The 19,729-nt window shown below is 43.3% G+C and overlaps 1 protein-coding gene across 1 annotated transcript in view; it reads left to right on the plus strand.

Moving 5' to 3' along the window:
- Positions 1-19,729, plus strand: part of SLC7A14 (solute carrier family 7 member 14) — a 75,868-nt gene that overhangs the window by 41,728 nt on the left and 14,411 nt on the right. Inside the window, exons 4-6 of the mRNA XM_072618483.1 lie at positions 5,238-5,384; positions 8,806-9,014; positions 9,896-10,773. Coding sequence (XP_072474584.1) covers positions 5,238-5,384; positions 8,806-9,014; positions 9,896-10,773 — 1,234 coding nt within the window. The remainder of the gene's footprint in view (positions 1-5,237; positions 5,385-8,805; positions 9,015-9,895; positions 10,774-19,729) is intronic.

Below are 19,729 nucleotides of genomic sequence, written 5' to 3' on the forward strand. Positions count from 1 at the left end.
TGTGTAGGCTGCTAATGAGCTAGGACAGGCGACTACAAATTCCTATTCATTTCAGAGCTGGGTCTTTTTTAGCACTGGGAGTAAGGATGCCATGGTGTCTAATTCTGTGCTCTGAGTCAGGCAAGATGACTGGTCAAAGGCTTGGCTTAATCATTCATGGGTACTGGCAAACTGGAGTCAGGCCAGCTTTTTGCCACCACACACCTAGACATTTGGGGTAGATGCCCTAAATGGCATGACTGATTCTGCCAATTAATGAGGCACAAGCCTTCAAGCTGCTGGGGTCCATGGAATGATGGTTCTGAAGAATGAAGGGCTTTCTGGCATGACCCTGATTGGAATTCAATTCAGTAAACATTAAGCGTCTACTGGGTGCTCACCACAACACTAGGATACAAAGATAAAAACACAAGTCCTTGCCTTTAAGAAGCTTCTTTTCCATCAGAGTTAAACAACATATACACAGGTAATAATATGTATCCAAATACATATTAAAGGATACGTACAATAAAATAATGTATATGATCAAAGCAGGATCACCGATCCAGACCTCAGAAGCCATGTTGTCCAATCCTCTCATCTCACAGATGAGGAAACTGAGGCCCAGGAAGTGCCTCAACTGAGATCACTCAAGTAGTAAGTATAAGAAGTGGGATCTGAACCCAAGTCCTCCATCTACCTAGCCAAATAAATTCAAATTAATTTGAGGGGAAGGAATTTCTAAAACCTGAGGGGAATCAGGAAAGACCTCATCAGGAAGCTTGCTCAAGCTGAGCCTTAAACAGAACTATGTATTCAAGTACAGGTGAGGAAGAAAAACATTCCAGGTAATGCTACAGGATCAGATGTTGTGGGAAATAATTCTAGAGATTAAATTAAAGTGATAAATACCATAACTTTCAATGGTCTCTTCCAGAGAAGATTATGCCTGAGTGGGTCTGAAGTAGGTCTGTGAGTTCCAGAAGCCATCTCATTCACTCAAGACACTGGACTTATGACTTGATTCTAGAAAAAGAGTTGGTTCTCCTGGAGGACGTAAGCTCCTTGAGGGCAGAGGTTGTCCCACTTTTGTCTATATCTCTAGCCCCTAACACTATGCCTGGAATGTAGAAAGTACACTTAAAAAATACCTGTTGAATTAAATTGACTTGAAGCAATAGTGTTCACTACAAACAACCAAATAGTAATACCAATGAAGTCATAAATGCCATAGGATCCAACCGGCTATGTGACCCCAGAAAAATCATGTCCACCCATTTGAGCCTCCTTCTCCTCATCTGGAAAAACCTCATTCAGCATACTTGTGAGGATCAGGTGACTTAACATAAGTAAAGTGCTTTGCAAACTTTAAAGGACTCTGGAAATATCAGCTATTAGTATCATCATCATCAGTAGTTGAAGTAGTTTGACCTTCTTCCCCACCTTCTCTCCAGCACCTCACATAGATGGCCATTCGGAAGAACTGGATTCAGTTGGCGCTGTCTGTGTCTTTTGAGGAAAGTGAGGGGGTTGGATTATATGGCCACTGCAGTCCCTTCTGCCTCTAACTCTGTGAGCCCATGATGCTGTGATGATGGCCATCAAGAGGAAGCCCCAATTTCTCTGTGAGGGAGTTCCTTTTCCTCTTTATTTCTGAGTTCTTCTTAAGAACTAGAATCCTGCCTTCCTCTAACTTTGACTCCTTTGGTCCTTGATTTGCCCTCTGAATCCAGAGACAGAGTCAGCTTGCTCAGTCACATGGCAGCCCTTTGAATATTGAAAGGCAGTTGATCAGAGTGAGCTAGGTTCATGGAGATTAGGTGGGCAGAGGCCCCTGGGGAAGTGGGGGGACTGATGCAAAGTGCAGCAAAAGTCACACAAGTGGGCAGGTAGGGCAGAGAAGCATCCCCTCCCGATGTCTCTCCCTCACTCCTAAAAGATGGTCAAGGCACATGCCCAAGTTCATTTTCTATTTAATCTGATGCTGGGGAGGGGGTGCCCCTACAAGTCTATTAGTTCTACTTTAATGGATTCTCTGGAGGAGAAAAAACCCCTTAAATCAGCATTTGAAGTGACATGTTTCAATTTATGAAATCACAATCCCACTCATCTGCTGACGACAGCTGTCGGATAAACTACCTTCACTTAGGTTCTTTGTCACTGCCTCCACTTTTGTGGCCCCCCCCCCACACACACACGCACACACACACACTTCCATCATCCATACTTCTTCATGTTCCCTCAGTCACCCCCCAAAAGGTCAGTATTGGCTTGCCAAAGAAAGTAACCCAACTCCCAGCCTCTAAAAGCAAGGACAAAATCCTGAATTCTCGATCAAGGACCAATTATCACATCTATATCTTCTAACCTAGAGAGAATTGCCTGAAACTCTGGGAAACCATGCAGCTCATTCCTGGGAAGAGGAAAGGAAGGAAGGAGGGAGGGAGGGAGGGAGGGAGGGAGGGAGGGAGGGAGGGAGGGAGGGAGGAAGGAAGGAAGGGAGGGAGGGAGGGAGGGAGGGAGGGAGGTAGGGAGGGAGGGAGGGAGGAAGGAAGGGAGGGAGGAAGGAAGGAAGGGAGGAGGGAGGGAGGAAGGAAGGAAGGAAGGAAGGAAGGGAGGAGGGAGGGAGGAAGGAAGGAAGGAAGGAAGGAAGGAAGGAAGGAAGGAAGGAAGGAAGGAAGGAAGGAAGGGAGGGAGGAAGGAAGGAAGGGAGGGAGGGAGGGAGGGAGGGAGGAAGGAAGGAAGGGAGGGAGGGAGGGAGGGAGGGAGGGAGGGAGGAAGGAAGGAAGGGAGGGAGGGAGGGAGGAGGGAGGGAGGAAGGAAGGAAGGGAGGAGGGAGGGAGGGAGGAAGGAAGGAAGGAAGGGAGGAAGGAAGGAAGGAAGGAAGGGAGGGAGGAAGGAAGGAAGGAAGGGAGGAAGGAAGGAAGGGAGGGAGGAAGGAAGGGAGGGAGGAAGGAAGGGAGGAAGGATGGAAGGAAGGAAGGAAGGAAGGGAGGGAGGAAGGAAGGAAGGAGGGAGGGAGGGAGGAAGGAAGGGAGGAAGGAAGGAAGGGAGGGAGGGAGGGAAGGAAGGAAGGAAGGGAGGAAGGAAGGAAGGAAGGGAGGGAGGAAGGAAGGAAGGAAGGAAGGGAGGGAGGAAGGAAGGAAGGAAGGGAGGAGGGAGGGAGGGAGGAAGGAAGGAAGGAAGGAAGGAAGGAAGGAAGGAAGGAAGGAGGAAGGAGGAAGGAGGGAGGGAGGAAGACAAGCATTTATTTGTTAAGCACCTACTAGTAGCAATGGATAGAAGTTGCAAATAGCTAACATTTTATTATTATTATTATTATTACCATTTCATATTTGGAGACAGACAGACAGACAGACAGACACAGGTTAAGCGATTTGCCCAGGGTCGCATAGCTAGTAAGTGTCTGAGGTGGCATTTGAACTCAGTATGTCATTATTTCTAATGATTTCTTCTCCTTCGGCAATGAAGGACGAACATACGCAGCTAATGTTTTATAGCGGAGAGAACTCAGGTCCACATAGATGATGATGAACAGTGTCAAAAGTTGCAGAGGGTCAAGAAGAACAGGGACTGAGAAAGGTCATTGGATTTGGTAACTAAGGGATCATTGGTGACTTTAGAAAGGGCAGTTGCATTTGAATGATGAGCTAAGAATCCAGACTATAGAGAGATAAAAAGAGAAGGAAATGAATGGAAGTGGAGACAGCTTTCTCCAGAAGTTTGGCCAGAAAAAAGAGGAGAGAGATGAGATGCTAGCAAGAGGGGACTAACATATAAAATGAGGGCTTTTTGAGGATCGGGGAGACTTGGAAATGTTTGTTGGTAATAAAGAAGCAGACAGTAGACGGAGAGAGACTGAAGGTAAGTGAGAGAGTGGGAACGAAGAGGGACAATCTGCCAGAGAAGACAGAACGGAATGGGATCATTTGTGCATATACAAAGGCTTGCTTTGGTAAGGAGAAAAGTCACTTCTTTATGTGAAACAGGGATAAAGTAGGAGATGGTGGCAGAAGGCACCTGAGTGATGAAATGAGGAGGAAGAGAGAAGTAGAAAGTTTCAACAAAGCACCTCATTTCTTTCTGTGAAAAATGAGGCAGCTCTTCTTTGTCCCTTAGCTGAGAGGGGAGCTGTGGTACATTTGAGGAGGTTTCAGTGAGATAGCGAGTCAGTTAGGAAGGTTACAAGGATTGCCTTGCAGCAGTGAGGACCCAGCTGAAATTTTGTAACATAAATTTATAGTAGACATAGTCAGCATGATTTCATGATTTTCCCCATCTTTGTTCAGGCCCAGGTAAATATCTTACAGATTAGGAAACTTGAGGTGAGAGAAATTAAATGACTTGCTCAGGGTCACCTGGCTAATAAGTGACTGAAGATGTTCTACAATCTATATTGATATCAGTGACTGTCCTCAAGGCAGTTAGATGGTACAGTGAACAGAGCCCTGGCCCTGGAGTCAAGAAGGTTTGAGTTCAAATTCTGCTCCAGACATTTACTAGCTCTGTGACCGGGCACAGTGTCAATATGCCTCAAAGTACTAATTTATAAAATGGGGAAAACAATATGCTTAGTAACTCCCACATAGGACTCTGTAGAGACAGAGGTGAGATAATGTGTCTAAACTGATAACATTTCAGGTGTTATTGACTAAGTGTGGTAGTAGAGATAAAGCCAGCCCTGGAGTTCAAGTCCTGAGTTCAAGTCTTGCTTCTGACACATACTGATTGTGTGATTCTAGACGTCTCCTAACATCTCAGGACGCCAGGCAACTCTAGAAGACTACAAGTTGCAGAACCACATGAGATCTTCATTCAGCAGATTCAGTTAGAACTTCCTTCCCCTGCTGACATCACAACTCCAGGCCTCTCAAAAACAAATGATTAAGAAAATATACAATCACAGGAAGCTACTATGAATTCAATTATTCTTTTTTTTAACAAGCTGCTACTTTGCTTATCACACTAGGTTCTACAGACATCTAAAAAATAGAAATATGGAGTGTCCCAAAAGTCTTTGGTAAGCTTTAGTAACTTAAAACGGCCCTAGAACAATTATCAGTCTACAGGATAGACATTTGCTTAGGCATGGATTTGCAAATGCTCCCTGATCTTCAGACCACAGGTAGGGGCAGCCAGTGGACAGGAGGACCTCCAGGCCCCTGGAGTTGGAGCTCTAGGGCCTATGTAGAGCATTAGTTCTTAGCTTTGAACCAAGCCCAGTTTCCCATGACTCACCATGTTCCTTACCTATCCAGGTTCTCCAAGGAGCAGCAACTTGCTTCTATGCCTTCATTGGGTTTGACATCATTGCCACAACAGGAGAGGAAGCAAAGAATCCCAACACATCCATTCCTTATGCCATCACTGCCTCCCTGGTCATCTGCCTCACAGCATATGTGTCTGTAAGTACTAAGAGTCACAAACCAGGGGAGGGATGGAAGGGAGACATGCAACAGGGATTCCCTTCCATTTTCCAATTTGAGAAAAGTAACCTCATAACTGTATTTTTTCTCTGTTGTCTTCTAACTTTTTTAAGTTGTATTGATATCTTTTGATTTTATATCATTTTCATTTCCAAATATATCCCTCCCTCTCTTTTACCTTTGTAAAAGAGAATTAAAAAAGAAAGAAAGAAAATCAGTTCAGCAAAACTAACCAACACATTAACCAAGTCTGATAGTGTATACAACATCCTATACCCCTAGCACCCCACTTCTGCAAAGAAGAGAAAGAGGTGGAAGCATTCCACTGTTCTTACAGTGTTCACATTCATGGGTGCATTCTTTCCGTTGACATCATTGTCCACTGTGAATCTCTATGGCTCTCATCAAACCACTGCAGCTGAGGAGGTAGAATATTACAGGACATGTATTCAGACTCTAGTCCTGTTGCACGAAGCCCTGAGGGTCATTACACATCCTTAGGCCAAGGGGTGAGGGGTACATGTAGCCAACAACTTATGAATGTCTTTGGGATTTGAGATTCACAACATTTGCCTTGTAGGTTTCTATCAGAGACATCTCTGTAAGTCATCCCCTTTAGCCTCCCACTGTCATTTCTATGCAGTGTCCACAGAACCAAAAGCCTCTCAATCTGCTGAAGGTGTCCTCAGCTTCCACTGAAGAGAAAAAAATTCCAGCCTGATGTTTCTTCAGAAAAATCATCTGTCTCTCCTTCAAAATCCCACCATTCAATTTAAATTGGAGTATTTCTCTCTAGAATAAGTAGATAAGCTGAAGACCCTATTAGATACACACACACACACACACACACACACACACACACACACACACACACACCTCATGCCCCACTCCCCTGTTCACAGTTTCACTTCTGATCTCCGGACCAGAGTGACCCTGGAAAGTATTTCAGGTTTAGGATGCTGTCCAAGGCAGCATACATCATAGACTGGCAGTATCGGGTGTGCAATGCTCAGGCATTGTTCAGCCCCTGTGCAGGCTCAGTCAATAAGCTTCTGTCTTTGGAGCCTGCCAGTGCAATATAATCAGATGGAGCTGCCAACAGAAGAGAAGGTAAATCAGCATGCCCTCTGGAGAATCTAGCAGGAGCACCAGCCTCTCCCTTCTGTAGAACAGAGCTATACCTAGGAATTTTTGAACCCCTGGTGAACACCATCAACTTTACCCAGGACAAGCAACATAAACTATGCCTTCTATTAAGCAGGAATGAAAGGGAGACTCCTGAGATACCATGAGGCTGCTTCTTAGGAGCTGCCCTCCAGGGAAGGAAGGAACAGGATGATCTGGGGGAGGAGCTCACAGTGACCCACCATCTTGTAGCTTCCTGTTTTAACAAATTTATCTTTGCTAAGGAGGAGAAAAGTTCTGGTGTATCAATGCTTCTAAAGGCTTGAAAACGCTCTATCAGTACCCTGAAAAAAGCCCTTGTCACTCCAACCTCGTTATGGCTTTGTCCTTGAACCTGTCTACAGATACTCACATCCCATTTGCCTGATATACTCCATCTGGTCCCTTCCTCATTTAGCATCAATGCTAATTAATCCCCTGAGCCTCTTCCCCAGATGTGTGAGGCTCCCATCGTTGTCTCCTAAGGTCCATATGCAGATGTCATGGGCAAAAAGATAGGAATGTCTATAACTAGGAATGTGCTAATATTTTTAAGACTTGGCATTCTCTGCACCTGCCTAGTGCACAGACCAGAGACATGTGTCTTCAGTGCCAAGCATGCTCTCATCAAGTCATAACAGAGAATCTCTGACTGGCTAATAGGCCATCTCATCATACTAATCACCTTGGACCAAGAGAGGCAGTACCATTTCCAGACCCCATTAATTAACATAATAACATCTTTAGACTTCTGTTTGTAAATCACAGCCTAGAGTGACTGGCCAAACTTCCCATTCCTCCTGTGATGCCATAAAAGGTGGTACCTCTTTCTTCATGAAAACTTATCTTTAACAATCACCCCCCAAGGAATAACCAACTGGTTATAGAAGAGGGAAAAAACATTGGCTAGAAGATTTGGGGAGAGTACAAATTAGGCTTGAAAATGTTGGTTGTTTGGTTCATGGGTGCATGGATTTAGAGTTAAAGGAAAACAATTCAATTCTATGCACCTAATTTTACAGATCAGGAAACTGAGGCACAGATAGATGAAGTTACTTGGCTAAAGTCATGCAGTTAGTAAGTGGTACAGATGGGATTTAGACGGAGAGCCTTCTACTATGTCATGCTACTTCACTGATCAATATGTTTAATTCCATTCAACTCAAAACTTTTAGTATGTGGAGGCATTTTTCACCTGGGCTTCTTCCCCAAAAGTTGGTTTTTTCATGAGCGAAATAAGGCATAGTGGATAGAAAGGCTGAAAGAAGATATTGGAAGACTCGATTTCAAGTCCTGTTGTGTACACATACAAGCTGTTTGACCCAGAACAGGTCAATTCCTCAGTTCCCCAGGCAGCTCTCCAAGACTACTGGTTACAAAGCCATCAGCCTGCATCAGTGGAGAGAGGCTCCACCCCAGGAGATTCTCCCACTAATGGAATCATAGTTTCAAAATAAAAATTATCACTCATATTACTTCACCCTTTCTCCTAGCTTGGTCAGTTTTCATAGCAGAAAGTGAGATCTCTGCATGGAAAGGAGCTCTGTTCCCAGATACTGGAGGGTTTTTAATTATTTGGGGGTTTTTTGCGTAAGTTTCTAAAGATAAGGTCAACTTCCAGCTGGCAGCCCAAGATGAGCAGAGGTGGGAATCATTGAGTCTCCCAGCTCATATTTGGTCTTAAAGGAAAATCCATTCAGTTAAACTCCTAGTTCTACCCACCCTAAAATCCCATCAATGGGCTTGGGAAGACTCTACCCCTAAGCATCTGGGGGTGAGGAAGTTAGAGAAACAGCAAAGGCATGGAACGATCTCTGGGGACACCCCACCAAACCCACTGGTTCTAGCGTTGCTCAGCTGCAACTGGTGTCCACGTTAAACATAAACCCTGCTATTCACAAAGCATGATGCTAACTAGAGTTGGGAGAAACACAGGAAATAAGATTGAATTCCTGTCCCTATGGATCCTAATGTCTAGTAGACATCATCACATCACTTTAATACATAAAACTACATAATGTGAGATAGATATTTTGAGGTAGTTAAAAACCAAAGTCACTCAAGCAACTAATAAGGGATTTAATTACATGGCAAATGATCTATCCTTCCTTGAGGTCTGAATGGCTCTCTCTGTCTGGTGGCCTCCTAAAGCCCTGCAAAATGATTCTCTGCTGTTCTAATCTGTGCTGCTCCGCACTTATAATCCAGCATGTGCCCTCTCTCTCTTCTTGAACAGGTGAGCGTGATCTTGACTCTGATGGTGCCCTACTATGCCATTGACACTGAGTCCCCCCTCATGGAAATGTTTGTGGCCCATGGATTCTACGCTGCCAAATTCATTGTGGCCATCGGCTCCGTCGCCGGCCTCACCGTCAGCTTGCTGGGGTCTCTCTTCCCAATGCCCAGGGTCATTTACGCCATGGCTGGTGATGGCCTTCTCTTCAGGTTAGTGCCATGCCCCTGGAAATGGACTACTTTACCATGACCACCCCGTTCCCAGTGTCTGGAGGTGGCTACATGTCAGTCCCTCAGTCACTGTTCACTCTTCAGTGCTGCTTTGAACAGATGCACTAGGAAAGCAAAAGTATTTAAAAGGGTTTACAAGAAGAGGGGCAGGTCCCCTGCCTCCATCACCAATCAAGGGGAAGGAGAGGAAAGTAGGGAGACTACTTCCTATCTTCCTTCCTATGATCAAAGTGCCCTCCAAAGTCATCAGAATGCCCAGAATGGCAAAGGAAAGGAGGAAGTAACCTTAGAGAACCCAGGAGGATTCCGGAGCATCTAGAACAATATCCCCCCAATTCCTTCCAAAGCAGGTATCACAGTGACAATCTGTGATTTGTTAAAGTCACCACATCTTCCCCACCCCACCACACACACACGCACACACACACACACACACAAACACACAGACTTTTGAGTCATTGACATACTCTTCAGATTCAATCAACCTGTCACATCAGATAATCAAGTAATTAAGAGGCTGGTCACATTCCAGAATAATCCCAGGTGGGTTATATCTTACTAGAGTGACTTTTTCAAGAGCCAAATCCTGGAGCACAAGCAGAAGTGGGTTTTTCTAGAACTATACTTAATTTGTCAGTGAGTGGGAGAAACTTTGCCTTGGGTTCATCATGATCCAAATCAACAGCCCTTGCTGTCAGTCTTGATTCTACCTCACACTCAAACCACTGAACCTCTGCCTGCCTCAGTTCCCTCATCTGCAAAATGAGGGTAACAATAGCCCCTAGCTCACAAGGTTGTTGGGAGAATCAAATGAGGTGGCCTTCCGTATCATTATTAAGTCCTGCTTCTATCTCCTGTAGATTCCTGGCCCATGTCAGCTCTTACACAGAGACACCAGTGGTGGCCTGCATCGTATCTGGCTTCCTGGCGGCTCTTCTGTCTCTCTTGGTCAGCCTGAGGGACCTGATTGAAATGATGTCCATTGGCACTCTGCTTGCCTACACCTTGGTATCAGTCTGCGTCCTGCTCCTCCGCTACCAGCCAGAGAGTGACATTGATGGCTTTGTTAAGTTCTTGTCTCAGGAGCACACCAAGAATAAGGAAGGGGTTCTGGCTGAATGTGAGAAGGAAGCTTGCTCTCCCATGAGTGAAGGGGAAGAGTTTTCAGGTCCAGCTACAAATACATGTGGGGCCAAGAATTTACCATCTTTGGGAGACAATGAGATGCTCATTGGGAAGTCGGACAAGTCTGCCTACAATGTCAACCACCCTAACTATGGCACCGTGGATATGACGTCTGGCATAGAGGCTGATGAGTCAGAGAACATTTATCTGATCAAACTAAAGAAGTTGATTGGACCTCGCTACTATACCATGAGGATTCGTCTTGGCCTTCCAGGCAAAATGGACCGGCCTACGGCAGCAACTGGCCACACAGTGACTGTCTGTGTGCTCCTTCTCTTTATTCTCATGTTCATCTTCTGTTCCTTCATCATCTTCGGCTCTGATTACATCTCAGAGCAGAGCTGGTGGGCCATTCTCCTGGTCGTCCTCATGGTCCTGCTCATTGCTGCCCTGGTGTTTGTGATCCTACAACAGCCAGAGAATCCTAAGAAGTTGCCCTACATGGCCCCATGCCTCCCGTTTGTGCCCGCCTTCGCCATGCTAGTAAATATCTATCTCATGCTAAAACTCTCCACCATCACCTGGATCCGGTTTGCTGTCTGGTGCTTTGTGGGTAAGCCTTTTTCTTCAAGCATGCTACATTCTTCTAGGACAATTTTGTAGGGTTGAGTCAACATTCTTCTAGTGGAAATGGGCCAGTTCCAGTGTGAAAGAGGTCAGGCTAAGCTCTGTGGACCCTGCGCTTCTACATTAATGAAACAAATTGGCCCTTTCTCATTTAGATTAACAGCCTGTTCCTTCTAATGACCTTGACTCGGAAGGATAATGGCAAACAATCAATTCAACAAATATCCATTGAGCTCCTGTGATCTGTAAAGTGATGCTTCAGAAATACAGTATAAGAGTAGAAAGATCACTTGATTAGTCATTGAGAGATGTGAGTTTGAACCCTGTCTCTACCACACAATACTTGACCCCAGAAAAGCCATTCTCTCCTCCCTATTTTTAGTTTTCTCATCATAAAGCGAAGGGATCAGAATAGAGCAAGGGGCTTTACTCCTTTTTCGTGCCTTAGATCCCTTTAGTAACAACGAATAATGATAGCTAGCATTCACACAGCATTTTACGTATGTTCATTTATTTGATCCTCACCCCAACCCTATGATGAGGTAGGTGTCATTATCATCTCCATTTTGCAGATGGGGAAAACTAAGGCTGAGAAATAAGTGACTTACACAGGGTGACAAAGCTAGATGACTAAGGCAGGATTTGAATTCGGGTCTTTCTGACTCCAAATCTAATACTCCATCCATCACACCACTTATCCATATGCCTTTTGCAATCTGGTGAACTTTAAGAACCTGTACTCCCAGTAGTGTTTCTTAGTGCTTAAATTAAAATACATAGGATTACCAAGAAACCTGATTATATTGAAATAAAGATGTAATTTTTTTCCCCACTCAAGTTCATAGACCCCAAGCTAAGCACCCTGGATTAGACAATCCCTAATATCTCTTTCAGCCCTGAAATCTGTACAGTAGCTAGAGAGCTGGCATTGGTTTTAGAGACAAAAAACCCTGGGTTCAAGCCCTACCTCTGAAGCCTTCTTGCTGTCTGACCCACACACATTTAAACACTCGATGCCCCCTGCAAGCTCTCTAAGACTCAGTTGCAGAGCAGTTGTTGATCTGGATTAGTAGTGGTGATTTCCTCATCAGAAGTTCTCCAAACAGTGAAAGAGGCAAAAGAGATCAAGCGAAAATCGAACGGTAGGTGACACTATGAGCTATAAGCAGCCTGTGGGTCCTGAGGATATGGAGATTTTTCAAACTAACGAAGACTTTTCCTCCTCTAAGGAGGAGTTAGAATCTGAGCTGAGCCTTAAAGGATGAGTAGAGTTCAGATAGGGAAAGAGAAGGGGGCAGGAGATGCCAGGGAATGGAAGGCAATATGAGTGGGAGCATTCATTGCGCCATTTCTTAGACTTTCAGCACCTTCTCCTGCCGATGTAGTCCTCTACCTGCTACCATTTTGTTCCACCTTTTCAACACCTCATTTCCCTTCTCAGAACCTGGTTTCTTTAAGAAATGTTTACTAAACACCTACTATGTGCCAGTCACTGTGCAAGGTATTGGGATACATCTACAAACAAAAAGAAAGACCATCTTTCAATAAAGGGCCTTTCAACCTTTTACTGGACCCTTCCAGTGATGGAGATTTCACTACTGCCCAAAGAATTTCACTTCTGGAGTTCTTGAATCATAAAGAAAACCTTTGAGTAGTCCAGAGCAGTAGTGAGTTCCCCATCACTGAAGGTCTCCAAGAAAAGGCTGAAAGACCATTTAGGGGAAGATACTGTAGAAATGATTCTAATTCAGTGTAGTCTACATGGCCATTTCAGACTCAAACATTTTATTGTCCTTATGTCCTCAAGTCTCACAAAACCTTCCACTACCAAGACTGTAACAGCAATCTCATTCCCTTCCACAGCCACCAGACTCTCGAGAAGTCATCACCACCCCAAGACAATTCTTTTAAAAATAAAAAATAAAACAAACTCTCTCCCTTCTGCATGCTGCCTTCATCTGGCTTAAAAAACAGTTGGCCAGTGGAACATCCCTGTTTTAAGGGAAGTGACTGAAGTGGTACAATGATGGATTATTTTGTTTTCTTCTTGTGTATAAAATGAATGGTCCCCTTTGGTAGTAATATACAGTCAGAATTACAGAATGTTAGAGGTAGAAAGAACCTCAGTCACCCTCTAGTCCAACCCTCTCCTATTGCAGATGAGGAAAATGAGGTCAGAGAGATGAAGTGATTTGTCCAAGTTCACACAGCCAGGAAGAGACCAAAGTTAAGATTTTCCCATTTCCAGGACAGGATTTTCTTCTGCACCATGCTGCCCCCTAATGGACATTTTTATGTTATCCAGCATTAGATCTACAATATTTTTATTTTATTTTTTATTATTTCTGTTTGTTTTATTGTTTATTTTTGTTGCTATTCACTAATCATTATATAATAATATTTCTCTCTTGCTGGAATCAGAAAGGACTATCTTTCCTGGAATGCATTTATCATCCCCTGCAAAACCTCTGGGTTTACGATCAGTGTGAGATGCAGTGGTACCCACCTTATCTGTCACTTAGAGAGTCTGAGTTGGCCGGGCCTCCGAGGTTAAGTGGTTCATCACCAGTGGTCACATAGCTGGGAAGTAGCTCCTCCAATGGTGTTCTTTCCACTACGCCATGGACAAAGACTCTACCTGCCAAATAGCTTTTTAATACAGAGCCATTTCAGCAAAGATTGCCCTTTGAGAATCTAGGGCAGAGGCAAGCTGCCTGAGGTATGTGGGGGCAAAATAGAGTGCTAGACGCTAGCTGTGTAACCCTGGGCCAGTCACTTAATCTTGATTGTGTCTTGGTTCCCTCATACGTAAAATAGGGGTTAAAATAGCACTTACCTTACAGAGTTGCTGAGAGGATCAAATGAGATAACAGATAAAGGAACATCTTAAAGCCCTGTATAAACACTAGCTATCATTATTGTTATTTTATTAATTTCTAGCCTTTCCTGTGGTACAAACTAAAAGCTACCCCCTAAAAACTGCTCACATTCCCCAAATGTCTAAGGGACAGGTTCAGGTTGTCCAGTACTGGGAGGGTTCCCTTGCTGAATTTAATGCCCCAGAACTTTCAGTCATAGAGAAACAAAATAATGGAGCCTGGCTACCAGCTGCCCCCATCTTGCCACAGATCAGTAGATGGGGGGGCTTCCTTCTAGATCTCCTTAGTCATTGGGCTCCTAGTCTCTTAGACTGCTGGGTGATCACAAAATCCCAGAAGAGCAGAATGTCACAGTTGGAAGGGATCTCAGAAGCTATCATGTCCAACCCACACTTCCCCCTTGGGTCTTTGCTGACACAATTCTTGCTGGCTGCAAAAAGGAGTAGGGAGGCTTCATCTGGGAAAAATGCATGACTAAAAGATAAGCAGTTGAATAAATGACCTCTCTGTTCTTGGTTTACTATGTGTGACAGCCACCACACTCCCACCCCCAGGTAGGCTTGAGAAAACTAACTAGGTAGCAGAGAATAAAAGGCCAAGATCTAAATCTTTGGGCCTGAACTCCTGGCTTCTAACCTTTTCCTTTTCAAATCTATCCTCCACAAAGCTGCCAAAATAATACTACTGAAGTGTGTCTGACAGCTTTGGTACCTCCCTCATGCCTCTATGAAAAACTCTTAACCTGGGGGTTTTTAACCATGGATAGATTGAAATCTATCTGGGGTCTGTAAATTTGGAATTTTTCAAATGTTTGGATGACTATATTTCAATATAATTGGTTTCCTTTATTTTATGCATTTAAAAATATTATTCTAAGAAAAGGACCACAAGCTTCCCCAGACTGACAAAGTCCATGGTGCTTAAAAAAAAATTCCTCTATTAACTTTTAAAACCATAGTTTGATTCTATCCTATATTTCTAAGCTCATTACACATTATTGACTCTTCACATACTACATTTCAAAAAAAGTGGTCTACTTGCTGTTCACTGAACCCAGCACTCCATCCATACCCCACTTCCATGCCTTTGCTCAGGCCTAGAATACACTCCCTCCTCACCTACACCTCTTAGAATTTTTAGTCTCCTTCTCGACTTAGTCCATATGCCACCTCATATGGGAAACTTTTCCTGAATCTCCTGGTTATTAGTGCTTTCTTCCTCCTCGGTTTGCATCTATATATGTGTTTATCTGATGACATGTTACATCCTCTCTCTCATTAAAATATAAGTTCCTCAAGGGCAGCGACTATCCTTGGGTTTTTTCTACTTTGAATCTAACACAGTGTTTGACACGTAGCAGACACCTAAGTGCATGTTGGATTGAATTGGATTGGATTGGGTTGGGTTGGGTTGGATTGGGTTGGCTTGGCTTGTAAACTTTAGGATCACAGGCTTCAGAGCTGAAAGGATCCTTTGAAAATCATCTAGCTCACTCCCTTATTTTTCAGATGGAAAAGCTGAAAACCAGACAGGTAGAGACTTGCCCAAAGCCATAAAGGTTATAAGTAGTAAAATCAAAGATGCAACTTGCATCCAGCACTCAAGATCTAGTTGACTTCCCCTGAATCACAATCCTCTTTGGAAGTCCAGTAGAACTCTTTCCAAATGGAATTTCTCACAAAATTTCAGCTTTTTTGGAAGGTGATGATTTCTACGTTAGTATCCATGTTGTCACTGCTTGATCAACTTCTTTCAATGTACATTTTTCTTCTCTCACTTTTGATAAGTAAGGATTCATTAGACTATTTTTTTTGCAAGAATGTTTTGCTAAAAATATTGACCTTCACAAACAACAAAACTCGTGCAGTATAATGTAGCCAATGTCCCTACAGAATCACCCAGCTTTTGTTTCTTTTTCTCCCAGAGTGGAGAAAAGGGATACAAATATCAAATGTTCATTAAGCCCCACAAAGGGAGCCCCAGCCAAAGAATATTTTTGTTTCACTCACTGGTAATACATTTGTGTAAAAGAAAGTGTAGTATTGTTCATATGGGCTTCAGCTGGGAGATATTCAGCGAGCGTGAAAACATCGTCAGGGAAGAGAGAGCACAATTGTCTTTCCTGTGGCATCTTTAGAGTCCATGGGTCAGCCATTCCCTGAAATGCTTTATCAAAATTATATCTTTCCTGTCATCCCAAGCACCTGATTCTTGCCAGTTCTTAATATTTTTTAAATTATATTTTTGACACATATAACAGTGACTACTTGCTCATCCAAGTCTCTGGTATCACCTTGCGATCTGAGGAATTGATATTCTAAGCCTTTTCCCCGTTCTTGATATAAAAATTGCTGTATTTAATATGTGAAGGAATAACAAAGTGAATATTTGCTCAACCCCAGGATCATCATGTCATTTGAGCCAGAGATGTCTGGAATTCCCCCATTAAAATGCAAGTGCCCTTTAGAATAGAACAGAACTGAAATGCTTCATCTCCTAATATGTTAACCACCCTTTCATGGAAGCAATGCAGGGTAATAGGAAGAACCCTGGACCTGATCTAACATAGTCTAAGGGGCACTGAATAGTGTGATGGACTTGAAGTCAGGAAGACTTTAGTTCAAACCTGGTCTCACACACTAACTAGCTGTGAGACCCTGGGCAAGTTACTTAACCTTGCTGGTCTCAGTTTCCTCATTTGTAAAATTAGCTGGAGAAGGAAATGGCAAACCCCTCCAGTATCTCTGCCAAGAAAACCCCAAATGGGGTCACAAAGAATCAGACACAACTGAAAAGTCCCAGGTTCCATTTTTAATTCTAATTTTAATAGGATTCAAAGCTAGGAGTTACCCTAAAGCTCATCTAGTCTAGTGCCTTCACTATGGACATGAGGAAAGTGAGAGCCAGAAGGAAAGGCAAAGTCACACAGCCACCAAAGACAAGCTGGGATTTCAACCTAAGTGCTCCAAATCAGCCTACCCCTCATCAGTCATGTGAACATGCCTCTCTTGGCCCTGACTGACTTATCTGTAAAATGGAGAAAATGTGAGTGGTGGGGGAAAAAGTATTTGTAAACCTTTAGGTACTAGAGATATATAGTTTGTTGTCATGTTAAACCCTCGCTAGGGTTAGAAGCATGGGACACAGGAAGGGCAGCTAGCTGTGCTCCCCAGCTTCTTCCCTTGCAGGGAGGCAAGAAGGGTCAGTAAAGAAGATAAGGAAATGCTGAGTTCAGTTCAATTCAATAGTATTTATTGTACTGTATTGTATTACTAGCGGTAAACTGCTCTACCTGGAGCTAGTGATAGGGAGACCAAAAGAAAGCAGTCCCTGCTTTCAAAGTGATTATAATCAGCCCGTGATTATAGTCAGTCATATAACTTATACACAGATGGATATATGCAAAATATATGCATCAAGAGTCAAAAAAAATGTAATATTAAAAGTCAGGGAGCACTAGTACATGAGGGAAACTGGAAAGACCTCCAATAACAGGTCGAGAAAAATCAACAAGTACTTATTAAGATTTTACTATGTTCCATGCAGTGTGCCAGGCACTGGAGGTACAATTCAAGGTGGCATCTGAACTAGGCTTGAAAGAAAACTAGGGATTCTATGAGGTGGTGAAGAGGAAGGGCATTCCAGGTGTGGGGCATAGCATAGGCAAAGACATAAAGGATGGAGATGGCATGTTGTATATAGAATACCTAGAAGCTAGTTTGCTCTAATAGAAAGTGCATAAGGTAGAAGTAATGGGAACCCAACCTAGACAGGTAATCCAGAGGGAAACTGGAAAGAGCTTTAAGTGCCAGGCAGAAGAGTTGTGTTTTATCCTAAGGGCAATAGGGAGTTACAGAAGTTTCTTGAAGAGGGAAGTAATATAGTCAGACCAGCACTTGAGGAATTTCAGTTTGGTGGCTATGAGGTGGATTGGTTAGAGAGGGGAGAGCCTGAATACAGAGACACTGAGTAATTGCAGTAGTGGTGAGGTGATGAGGGGTGAACTAGAGTAGACTATGTAAGTAGAGAACAGGCACAAGAGATATTGGGGCTGTGGAATTCAGATGGCTTGGTCCCTCTGCAGCTTTTATCCACTCCTTCTGCCCACAACCACAGCCAGTGAGTGGCAATAAAAACCATTTCCCATCCCACCCTCACCAAGCATAACAGAAGTCACAAATTCATATACTAGAATCATAGAAACTAGAAAGGACCTTGAGGGTATTCTAGGCCAATCCCCCACCAGTACAGAAATCCCCCCCTTCCACATGCCCAGCAGTTGGCCATGCAGCTTCATCTGGGACATTTCCAGTGACGAGGAGTTCACTATCCTAGGCAACTCATTTCTATTTTCAGATATCTCTTCTTAATGAAAATCTCTTCCTTCTAATGAGCTAATATATATTTCCCTATAATTTCCATCCGTTATAGGATCATATACTTAGAACTAAAAGTGACCTCAGAATCAATGTAGTCCAACCCCTTCCTGTTACAGATGAAGAAACTTAGATTGAGAGTGAATAAAAGATCTGCCCAGGATCACACAGTGTTTGAGATGGCATTTGAACCCAGTCTTTTTGATCCCAAGTTTTTACTGCTCTATCCACCAATCTATTCTGTGTCACATGCCACACAAGTCAAGTTTAAGTGTCATTCCATGAATAACCCTTTATATATTTGAGAATAATCCTCCCATTCGCTTCTCCTCTCAGACTCACCAGCTATATTTCCTTTATTAGCCCCTCATATGGCATGACTTAAAGTTCCTTCACCTTCCTGACTATCTTTCTCTGGAAATGCATCAGTTCATCGATGGCCTTCTTAAAATGTGACATCTAAAAGTGAAGAACATACCTAGATGTGGTCCGATCAGCATCGAGTATTGTTCTCAATGTTACTGAGTCATTTTTCAGTGATGTCCAATTCTTCATGACCCTATTTGGGATTTTCTTGGCAGAGATACTGGAGTGGTTTGTCATTTCCTTCTCAAGCTCATTTTACAGATGAGGAACTGAAGCAAACAGGGTTAAGCAGCTTGCCCAACGTCACACAGCTAGTAAGTGTCTGAGGCCATATTTGAACTTGGGTCCTCCTGACTTCAGGGCTGGCATTCTATCCACTGTGCCACCTAACTGCCCTAAAGTCTAGAGCAGTCAAATGATCAATATGTGTCAAGGGTAGGATTGAACTCAGGTCTTTGTGACTTCAAGGCTAGCGCCCTATCCATGGTGGAGGCAGAGATACTATCCATGGTATAGATAGGGGAGAGGGTATCTCTGTGGACACCAAGCTACTAAGAAGATGAAAATGACATGACCCAGTAACTGAATAAATTTGAGAAATAAGGGGAAAGGAAACCAAATGTATACACGTAGGACACTGGGGAAAATGGTGAAATGGTGAAGTCAGAAAGAGAAGCAAGAAAATAAGAATGCACAACCTGATGGGACATCCAGGTGGGACCTGTCTTGTAGGCAGTAGGAGATGAAGATCCAAAGTTCATAAATGCCATCAAGATCAGAGATACTATTTGGACTAATCTGTATGGAGGTAGAAGTTGACGTTAAAGGAATAAAAAAGAAAGCCAAGGACAGACCCTTGGGGAAAATCCACATGAAGTCATCAGGAAGAAGATAAGGTACAAGTGAAGGGCAATGTGCAATTAGTGAGATAGGAGGAGAGCCAAATGACGTGATGAATTTTGAGGAGATAGTTTCCCTAGACTGGAAAGGGCAGAAACTAGATTATACAAGAAGTTGAAGGGAGTAGTAAGAAAGTGGAAACATCAGATGTTGGCAACTTCTCCTAAAAGTTTACATTGAGGAAAAGTAAAAAGATAATAGTTAAATACCTGGAACAGATAGAAGGGTCAAAGATTAGTTTTTTAGGATTGGGAAAATCTAAACATTTATGTAGCAGAATAGAAAGAAGTTGATGGAGGAGAAATTGAAAATGCATAAGGAAGACGGGTTGACTGCTAGACCAATGGTTAGGAAGGAGAAGAGAGGAAAAGAGAGGTATCGGTGGTGCCATTTGAAGGATTAACCTTGTGAAAATTCAGGG

The sequence above is a fragment of the Notamacropus eugenii genome, chromosome 6, assembly GCF_028372415.1.
Source record: "Notamacropus eugenii isolate mMacEug1 chromosome 6, mMacEug1.pri_v2, whole genome shotgun sequence".
NCBI lineage: Eukaryota > Metazoa > Chordata > Mammalia > Diprotodontia > Macropodidae > Notamacropus > Notamacropus eugenii.